This window comes from Olea europaea, chromosome 13 (assembly GCF_002742605.1).
Source record: "Olea europaea var. sylvestris chromosome 13, O_europaea_v1, whole genome shotgun sequence".
NCBI classification, from domain to species: Eukaryota; Viridiplantae; Streptophyta; class Magnoliopsida; order Lamiales; family Oleaceae; genus Olea; species Olea europaea.
Genome location: NC_036249.1, coordinates 26,328,377 through 26,339,546, shown reverse-complemented (window position 1 = coordinate 26,339,546; position 11,170 = coordinate 26,328,377). Strand labels below are relative to the sequence as shown.

Here is an 11,170-nt window from a genome sequence, read left to right as displayed (position 1 = left end):
TGGGTTTCATTATTACTTTTCGTCTTATTGATTTGAATAATGTTCCACTGAAAAGGTTTTCATGTGATGAACGGGTTACTAGTGCATCACCTACATCCCTAACTTGCCTTAGATAATTTAGGTCTTTTTTTCTAAGTCTTTCAATCCTACAAATATGCAAATAAAGAAAACTCAAAAAATGAATTTTTTTCCGTAAAATCAAATAGCACAGTCATGAAGTTTCTATAAAATACGACAATTTAACTTTTTACAAAGAGAATATATCAAGGTCAAGCAATCACTTGTTAATTTTAAAACTAAAGTAATTTCATACCTTAGATCGTGGTTAGAAGTTGATAATGCTGATTCAAATGTTGTGTGGATCAAAACTTATATAAAATTTTAACATATAAAGAAATATAAAATTTTAATTTCACAACGTATGCAGGAAAAATTGCCTGAGTTCTGATACCATACTATAATGCCCGAAACCTATGTTCTGTAGGTTATTCAAATAATTCCTTTAGTTATTATAAAAGTTGATTGACACATTGTAATACAAAAAAATTGAAGAACTTTGCAGAATAAAATAAGTTTTATTGTTACCTTGTAATATGTCAAATAAATACAATCCACTAATGAAATATAAATCCATTGATTTTGAAAATAAATGTCTGATTGCTAAATAATTTTAAACTAAATAATAAATATTGAAAGGAAATAAAATTCTTGATCTAGTGGCATCAATATCGTCAGCAGTCTCGTTCTCCAACCTCGATCAATCAAGTATCTTAAAATATTTTTAATATGGAATGCGCATATAGATACACTCATTACATATTTCATATTAGTATTTTTCACAATTTGATATATATATGAAAAAAGAGTAAAATACGTACATAACATAATTTTCTAATGGGATAGAAACATGATCGTCTCATTTTCACTTTAAGTCATACTCATTCTCAACCTCCACTTATGGTATGTAGTCCCATGGCTAGTTTTTGTGTAAATCTACATAATAATACCCCATGGTATTATCCATAATATTTTTCTTTAACTTTGATAACGTAATAGCACATAAAATACTTATCTTATAACATTAAAAAATGAAAACACAAAATCATTTAGCATTTAGAGAAATCCATACCTTGTTCGTTAAATTTCTCATATACTTAAACTATTTAAGAGTGAAAATTCTTACGAGTGAATCGCACCAAAAAACTTTTTCTTTTCTTTTCCTTTCTTTTCTCTCTCACTTTCCTTTCTAGTTCTTTCTTTCTCTCTCTCTCCTTTTCTTTTTCTTTTCTCTCTCCCTTCTTTAATTTGTCTGAATTAAAGTGCGACAAGAGGATAATTATAGATGTCATTAGATAATGATTGTTACTTAATTAAAATTCTAATAGGACTCTTAATTCAAATTTAAATTGACCTTTCAACAAACAAATTTATCATGAAATTCAAATTTAAGAAAATTCTAACTAGATGAGGATAAGATTCCAGTGTGGATTTATGCAAATTTAAAGTTTTATCTAAATACTTTTATATCAGATAATTAAATAATAATTCAATATATATCCAAAATAATATTAAAATTCAAATTCATGTAAAACTCATATATATCCAATTATTAAGAATATTAACACTAGGTCCTTAGAAAATGGTAAAAATATTAAGTTACCCTAAAATCTCGAAACTTGCATTTATGCCTCATAATATATTGTATGTATATTCGAGATATTACATATTGCAATTTTTAATGGAGAAAAACAACATAATAATTTGGATGGAAGCTCGTTAAAATAAAACACAGGACAAATAATAAATATTTTTGGTAGTATTAAATGTAAAGAGCCTGTTGAAGTATGTATGTATATGTGTGTGTGTGTGTATATATATAAAGCCTTATTATTGTTTCTTTGTCTCAAAGAAACCCCACCAAGTGACCTACCTTGTTGTAGGAGGATATCAACAAGGTGACTTCCGAAAAAGTCAATGTATGAAGATTTTGTCGAACCACCGTGATATTAATCTTCTAGTTATGGGTAAATGAACAAGATATTGTATATTCGCTCAAAGTAAATCCACAGTATGTGGTTTTATTCAAGTAAGTCCCCATTTGGCTCTCATTATCCCAAAAATATATTTTTCTCTTTCTTATTTTCAATCATACAATCTTCTATAAAATAATATTACCCGTAAATCGAATTTTTTTTTTAACCACACGTTACTATTTCAAAAGGTATAATTTGAAATAACGAGGACCAAATAGAGGCTAAGTTTGATAGACTTGAATATTTATATTATTTAACTTTGACTTGAAGCAGTGTCATTTGTATTGCATATTTGCATTGGATCTTACTTTTGTAGATATACAAGATTTTCTGACTTTACAACAATTTCTTTATTTAATAAAAAAAAAAAGAAGAAAACCTATAGATATAAGTAAAATGATAATTATATTCATACCACAACTTTTTAACTGCATCGAATTGTAATTGCAATGAAGGTCCTCAAATTTTTCTTATTTTTACAATTATATCTTCAACCTTTTTTGATGTGTTTTTATGTTTAATTTCAATTAATTAAAACACTTTATCTCCAAAAACGTTTTTTGTCCAAATATCATGTTAATGTGAGGAAAGTATTTTGTCAGACTATTGTATTTGTTATTGATCTTGCTTATTTAAAAGTACAGAGAGTAAATTTACTTTCTCCTAACATATTTTTTGACCATCAACGAGAACAAGATGTGCTAATAATATAAAGTTAAGATTAAATACAATGAAAAAGGAGTTTGAGATATAAACACAAAAATGAACAAAAATTAAGACCTTCATTGTAATCATAACATGGCGTAGTTAAAAATTATATTACTCATCTGTTTTCAATATTATTTTTTCAACTTTTTTAGAGCCTCGTTAATAATCAATAATATTCTATTAATAATTTTCACAAAATTGGAAACATAGACAAGTAAAATTGAACTGTAAACCCCAAAAATTCAGTTCCAGTAAATATTTCAATGAATTAAACATGGTAAAAAGGAACTTTTCTTAACTGATTTTAAGCCCCCGTTTCATTTTGATAAAAAAACAGATTTTTCATAGATCTTAACAAAATTTGATGAAATGTATTGTTAAAAAGATGATAAAAATAATGTATCTCATTAAATGTGTAATTAAAATAAATTATTGATTTTAACTTAAATTTTTATCAATTTTTTTAACTCAAACCAATATGTGTGTGTGTGTGTGATAGGTAGTTAATAGTTGTAATATGTAGTTATAACTACAGAATATGTAGTTATAATAGTTGGTAATACCATCATTGCTGCGGTTGTGGTCAAATACCTACCTATCACACTTGTCAAAACCATCTCTATCGTCCAATATTAACCCTCATCTCTACAGACAAACTTGTCACTAAAAGATTAGGAAGGCTTCATTTGTATGTAAAAAAAAAAGAGTCAAGAAAATATTTTGTCTTGTTTGGTGGGATTAAAATATTGATTTTAATTAATAATTAATTTTAAACATATATTGTATGAAATTCACAATTTTTCAACTACAAATTTCATCAAATTTTATTAAAATCGATCCACTAAAAATTCGATTTTAAATTTCTATCAAACAAGTACATAGTCTTGAAGCACCTAACATCTAGAATATATTTTTCATGAGAAACAAGATTAAGATGCTATTTGATAAAGCTTTTGATAAAAATCTAGAAAATTTTAATAAAAACTGATGAAATCGTAATTGAAAAGTTGTAAATCCTATGAAATATATTGTTAAAGATTGCAGTTTGTTCGGTTGTAATATTTTAGCAAAATCTATAAAGTATCGAGTCATTAAGAAAATTTGGCAGGACCCAAACTTTCTCACCTTTTTTGACATCACTATGTAAAATTAGCCTTTGTTTGGTGCAGTTTAAAATCAAATTTTTAGTAAATTTAGTTGATAAAATGTGTGGTTGAAAACATGTTGATCCTATGAAGTGTGTGGTTAAAACTTAAAATTAATTAATGATTTTGACTTAAAATTTTAATCCACTTCTAATCTAGACCAAACATGGCCTAATATATATGGCACAACTTGTGACACAACTATATAAAACCCCAATTTGATTGGATTAAAATTTTAGCCGAAGTTAACAATTGATTTTATCATATATTTTATGGGATCTACAACTTTTCAACCACACAACCCATCAATTTTTATTAAAATATACTAAAAAGTGATTGACTTTATACCAAACATGGGCTAAATATATGAAAAATACAATCAATCTAAATCATTAACAAACTGACAAATCTATAAGCATAGAAGTTAAATGCGTTGCCATTCACCCAACTTTAAGCAAAGCTGCATTCATGTTATTCACTGTCAATTTGGTACAATTAAATCGTTTTGATTTACTTGCACAACTAACATAATAAGTTGACTAGACGTTAAATTTGATGGGGGGGTTACATGACATTATTGTACTAACTTGAAGATAAGTGATATTCATACAACTCATCTTAAAGTTGGGTACCCCACATGATAAACATAGTACCAAGACACCAACATCGGTCACCATCTAGGTTTTAGACCAATGCCTCAAATTGACTGAAAATTTGCTGACAACCCAATCATGGTAAAAAATGGAAAACTATCCCAAATTACTTGTTACATAATCTTGCATTCAGCAGAGGGGGTTTCTTCTATGTAACAATCACAAATACACTTTCTCAGGTGGCACTGGCACCCCCTCCAACTCCCACACCCACATCCACACCTACACCAGTACCCATAACCATAACAACCGTCGTAACGCGGTGGAAAAGATGGGTACCCACGGTAGCATGGACCCCCACCATGACCTTCTGAACATGGTCCACAACAGGTCCGTGCTGGTGGATGAAGTGGAATTGATTCGGGCTTATTCACGGGTGGTGGAGGCGGTTGCTCAGGTGGTTTGCTCACTTCGGTCTTCGTAGGGCCCCCGGGGTTTTCCTCTGGACTTTTGTCGGGCTTCTTGTTCTTTTTGGGCTCTTTTATTTCAATACTCTTGATAACCTTTCCACCTTTGCAGCACAATTTGTCGCGAATTTTTTCTGGGCTACAGCATACTACATCGATTGTCACTGTATTTTGCTTGTCATCATATATCTGCCCCCTAATTTCTTTCGTCCCATTAAGTTTTACATCAAAAAAATAAGTCAGTTCTTATCCAAACAAGTCGACAACACGAAAATGAATAATGTTTGTTTTTGTTCAATCATAATATGGACGAATTCAAAGACTTACGAGGAATTTTGCAAAGAATTTTTTTGATTTTCTTGTAGCAGGAATGACATTGGAGATCAAGATCAACCTTTAGCACCATCTCAGTAACCTGATGGGAAAAAAATGATGAAGATAGTATGTGGAAGACAAAAGCAGTAGCTTCAAAATTTAAATATGAATAATATTTTGTGTAGAAAAATCCAAAGCCATGTTCATATAATAGAAGTAGAAATAAACACAGAGCTTAAAAATATTCATACCTTCTCAGCCATGAGTAGATTTAATATTCAGAAAAATAAGTTGACGCTGTTGATAATTAACCAAGATGAAATAGACTTGGGAGAGAGAGAAGGATAAATTATGGTACCATGTTGATACAATATGAATCATGTCATTGTATTGAATAGGAATTTATACATAATTATGATCCTTGGTAGAGTGTTTGGAAAGCTACTTCTTAACTAAGAAATTGCTTTTGAATATATTTGAATAATTTTCTAAAAAAATTTTGTCCGATTAAAAGAGCTTTTAGAGGAAAGTGTTATCAAATACAATATGATGGGAAAATAAGTTGTTTTACACTATTTCATCAAACTTTTGGACAAAATGTATTAACTAATGAAAAGTTTGAGGATATGAATGACGTAAATAGTTATTAGGGGCATAAATGTTATAATGAGCAAAGATTAGGAACCTTAATTGTAATTAAAATGTGTTGTAAGAAATAAAAATTGTGGTGTGAATCCTTGTTTGAGCCCCATTTTTCAACCAAAATACATTCTTCAACAGTGATTTGACATATTTCAACTACACATTTTTCGATAAAATAATATTAAACGTAAATTAAAAACTTTTTCTTATTTTTTAACCACACATTTCTCATCACTACACTATTCAAAAATTCATTTTCTTCACAAAAATGGAGCTCAAACAAGGATATAATTCTTCTTCTTCTTTTTTTTTAAAAGAATCAGAAACAAAAGCAAAAACCTTGTCAAATGGGTCTTAATTTTATATCATTATTTAAAATTAAAACTCAAGATCTTTATATTCTCTTATTTCATCTAAAGATATAAACTAAATAAATATTTTTTTTAAAAAAAAAATTATCTTGAAGAAAACACATCTAATATGACATCAGCATTGTGAAATCATCCAAAGTGTCTTTCTCCGCATAATGAAAAGAGAGGGCCAGTGCTTTTCCTTTTGCAAGAAGGATACCATGTGAGGAGAGTACATGTTCATGTCTATCAAGTTGTTGTCATGAGCTGGCTCATAGCAAGCCCTATCAATTTTTATTTGACAACCTAACCAATAGTCATTTAAGGCTTCTTAACTAGGTTAGGTAAATTTAAAATTAAAGACCATGCACCGTAAAAGGTGCATTTCAAGAAGTTGTACACGAGGAAAAGCTTATAATTGCTTTTAAATTGTGATTTATAAAATTTATGATTTGTGATCAATAAATAAATTATGATCTATAAATTTTTTAATTTTTGACCAATTAAATTGATGATATGTGACTAAAAAATAAGTTGTAACCTGTAAGTACGTAATTTTGACCATAAATTGTATAATTGTGATATTCGTATATTTTATTTAGCCTACGTTTGTTTCCCATTTTCAGCAAATGGGAATGCATTTTCTAGCCGTTGGCTTCTTGAAATTCGTAATCAAATTTTACGGCTTGGTGGGGCCCATAGACGGCTTGATTTCTTCTAAAATGTAGGAAGAAATGGCAAACGAACAGGGGCTTAATAAAATATATTCTTAATTTATTATTTCATAAATAAATTTTAATTAATATCTTATTTTTGAAATTTTAAATCTTATCTCTTAATTTTAAAATGAATCATAATTAATCTTTTAGTTATAAAATTTTCCCTAACATGATTAGTAGCTGGGGCCAATTTTTTTTTTAAGAGAGCTGGTTGAGGTTGACCATTGAGTTTTGGAGTTTGTGCCTATTATCTCCTTGATGGACTTCTGGTAATCTCATGCCAATGGATTGGACCCACAATGTAATTATTTATGGAAGAAAGCCCAATAGTAGATATTACTTAGTGGGCTTTTCTGTACGACTAAAGCCTGATATTGTATCTAACAGCTCAAACACAATTGTCCAGCCCAACAAATCAACATTAAAGAACCTATGGGGGCATATTCATAAGGCCCAATTGTTATAGGATTAATCTTCTTTGACTCTATTGGCCGGTGCCTGTCGATCATATAGCAAAACCCATTATTATGAGCAATATTCAAATTCACAGAATATACCAATCAACTATCATTAACCCATTCGGACCTAATCATTAAGTACGAAGCGATGAGAACGATGGATCCTGTGCATGCAAAAGATTTTATTGAAAAAATGAATATTAATGATTCACTAGTTGGGATGACGAAATGAACCGAAGATTAATTCATCTATTGGGAGAAGTCACGAACGAGCCCTACAAATGAAATAGAGATTGAATGAGTAAATATTTGCCCATGAAATTTTTTTTTTTTTTAGTTGCTAAACTTGGATAAAGGACAAAACTACCAATCACAAGTTTCATGTTGGACGTTGTATGAATACTGGAAATTATGATCAAGGATTCCTTTATCAATGTTGGGTTTTTGATATCCAATAAATCTCGAGTTATGATGTTAATGTGAGTTAATATTATTTCATAGGTATAGGCCGATAAATGAAATAAGTCCAACAACCAAGTCCATGAGTTACACCCGGCCCAATTGTATTCCTTATGAATGACTTGAATCTTGGTCCGTTTACTCCTTTAATGGCCCAACTTAAAGCCTAACCCTAGAGTATATATTTGGCTATAACCCTAGCCACTTTGATATGATGATTGTGTGATTTTGAGAGAAGAAACAAGAGAATCCCGGCTGCCCCCTTTTGTGTGAGAAAAAAGGTGTCCAGAAGTGTCCAGAATGCTGGTATAACGTGTGCAATTGGTGGTTCTTTCATAGTATACTTTTGTAGTGTCTTCTCTTAGCCTTTGTGGCGATAAATCATCATCCTTTCTTGTCCTACGTGGGTAAGATTGAATAGCAACCAAGATGAATCAATTGGTTGTGGTTTGGAGCCGTTTGGATTGGTTGTTGGTAGAGAAAGGTACGTTGGGCCGAGCCTGGAAAACCACTGTTTGAAAATCCATTTGAGAAAGCTTCCACAACAATTGGTATCAGAGCTTCAAGGTGAAGGTTTTGGCTCGTGAAATCTACCAGAAATCGTCCAGAAAATAGGCAGAAACGCAGCAGAAATAAGATTGAATAAGTTGTCCAAAAACTGTTAAAGCCAGTCTCCATTTTTCGTGTTTTCTGACCAATCCAGAAGGACTTTGGGGAAACGGAGACCACAGATATAACGTGCAGGTGGAGGCGATCACGACGGTCAGGCGCGTGTGGACGGCGACGACTCGTGTCGGAGGCGCGTGAACATCACGTGCAGAGGCTTCTACAGGCACGTGCGGGCGCGTAGACCATTTTTTGGCAATTTGTTCCTCATATTATTTCTAATATTTTTCGTGTTGAAAGTTTTTTGTTTCAGGGTATGCAGAAGAATCTGGATAGCGTTATTCTTCGGACGTTCGGAACTCGATCGTGATTTCTTGATTGCTGCAATTTCCAGAGACTTTAGGACGAATAGTGGTGGTCCTAAAGTGTTAGATTCGCATGTCTCATAATTTACGGACCTTCAGACGTGTCTGCTCGATATCGTATTCTTTGCTTTTTATTTTTGTAGTTAAAATAAATGTGTATGTTAGTTATTTGTTTTTTACATTAGAGGTCATCGTGTGGGGTGACATTAGGTTTGGGGTTACTATGAAGGGGTAACCATTGCCTGTTGTTAGACCTAAAAATTATTTATTAATTATTTGCCTTAAATTCTTTGTGAATTTTTTGTCAATTTTTTCTGCATTATTAGAATTGCATGTGACCTTAGGAATGTTTACTGGACTATTCTATGTAAATTATATTCATACTTTACTTGTGGTCATTATTTGGCATTATTGGCAAATATGGGTCTAAGGTAAATGCAAAAAATAACATATATTTTAACTGTGGTAAAATTTGGACATAGTTGAAAAAGATTGTCCTAGGATGATAATAAAAGGAAAGATGATGATAGAGACAAGGCGAATGCGACTTTAGTGTCGAGTAGTGATCCTAGTGATGTTTATTGAGAAAATAAACAGGATTACTGCATTGCATCTGTGTGTAATCCTTTCTGTATGTATGTGATCACTTAATTCTGTTGTAATGTTGATTTTACACTTTCAATATGTTTGATGTGTGTAATTGCATGAACTAGAGTGACTTATTACTTTGTGTAATATGTTTTCATGCATAGTGGGTTAAGTTTTGTGGCGTACTCTACTTGCTCTGTGAATGGTGTGAGAGTGTGGTAGTGAGAAGAAAGTTGGGCAGCCGTTTATCTCCTTTATCTTTGTGAGCCTGTGTGGTTTGTGAGATTATGTGAGGCAGCCATGTTAAAGTTACTTTCTTTATCTTTGTGAGTGTTGTGAAGTAACCGACTCTTTCTTCGATTTCTCTTTGTGAGTGCCGCCTTCGCCATTTTCTTTGTGAATTTTTTGGAGATTTGGTGATTGGAGTAACATTTGTGGTTACTGAAAGGTGTTGTTTTGCCATAGTGAGTTTGAGATGCATTAGCAGTGAGTTGGATGTCTTTTGGTAAGGTGGAGTATAGATGCTTAGAGTTGCATTGATGATATGCACGAGGGATGTAGAGTGTGATATTTGGATCACGAGTGGAGATGTGATCAAATGTCTAGGATCCTTTATCTGGAAGAGACCCTGATTAGGTGGAGTGTGAGAGAGACACTTCTATCACTTCTGTTAGGTGGAGACCCATTATCCACGTAGGTTGGGAGAAGTGATGTGGAGATAGAGGATTATCCCGTGGACTTAGGATCTATTGTGACTTACCAGTTAGACATGAGTTGAGTGATCTGTCTAGTGAGCTTGGTGGGCGATGAGAGAAGATATGTTCTCGAGGTGTGAGCGACACGGAATGGGATAGGATAAGTGTGGTGAGATCTTTTTTTTAGTATATCTTTGTAGTGTTTTCTCTTAGCCTTTGTGGCGATAAATCATCATCCTTTCTTGTGCTACGTGGGTAAGATTGAATAGCAACCAAGGTGAATCAATTGGTTGTAGTTTGGAGCCGTTTGGATTGGTTGTTGGTAGAAAAAGGTACGTTGGGCTGAGCCTGGAAAACCACTGTTTGAAGATCCTTTTGAGAGAGCTTCCGCAACAATCAACCACCATCTACTTCAATACCAAGCCCAAATCGTTCGACCACAAAGGAGTTATAAAGATTATGTAAATGAACATACATTTGAAACAAGTAAAGATTAACTTCTATAAAATAAGTGTTTGAATGATTAACTTTTATAAAATAAGTGTTTGAAGTTTGAAATAATCATTCCAAAATAAACACACAACTTCTAGGAAAAGCTCAAACATTTTTACGAAAAAGTTACTTAAAAATAAAAGCATGCTCGACCTGCTGGAAATGGCAAGTCATTTAAGAGCTTTTAATCAATTTCTTTAAAGAAATGCACGAACCGTACATAAACAATGCTATCTTTTCATTTTTCTCCACCATCAATTGAGCTTGTATTAAAAATTTAAAATCACTTTCCGTTGATTTGCACTTATCTAGTACTTTCATATTTGCCGCATATGCTTCCATTTTCAAATGTCAATGATAAAAGTAATTATTCATATATGTGTGTGTGTGTGTCAATCTATGTGTAGCCACTATTAATCTTCTAAATTGGCTATGAAATATGTTAAATCATGTTGCTGTTCTGATTGATGTGCACTTTGAAGATAGTCCAAGAGCTTTATTGAGCAAGGAGGTCAAGCCATGGTGGGCAACAGCT

The 11,170-nt window shown here is 31.9% G+C and overlaps 1 protein-coding gene across 1 annotated transcript; it reads right to left on the bottom strand.

Moving 5' to 3' along the window:
* Positions 1-4,371: 4,371 nt before the first annotated feature.
* On the bottom strand, positions 4,372-5,630 carry LOC111408049 (heavy metal-associated isoprenylated plant protein 6-like). Its single transcript, XM_023037812.1, has 3 exons — positions 5,513-5,630; positions 5,274-5,361; positions 4,372-5,149 (listed from the first exon to the last, which is right to left on the bottom strand). Exons 1-3 carry the CDS (start codon positions 5,522-5,524, stop codon positions 4,653-4,655), a joined length of 597 nt encoding a protein of 198 aa, XP_022893580.1. The 5' UTR covers positions 5,525-5,630; the 3' UTR covers positions 4,372-4,652.
* Positions 5,631-11,170: the final 5,540 nt, after the last annotated feature.

Bases quoted from the DNA above. Each gene is read 5' to 3' on its own strand.
- LOC111408049 (XM_023037812.1), bottom strand. The intron at 5,150-5,273 runs GTAAGTCTTTGA...ATGGGACGAAAG, and splicing joins AATTCTTTGCAAAATTCCTC to AAATTAGGGGGCAGATATAT.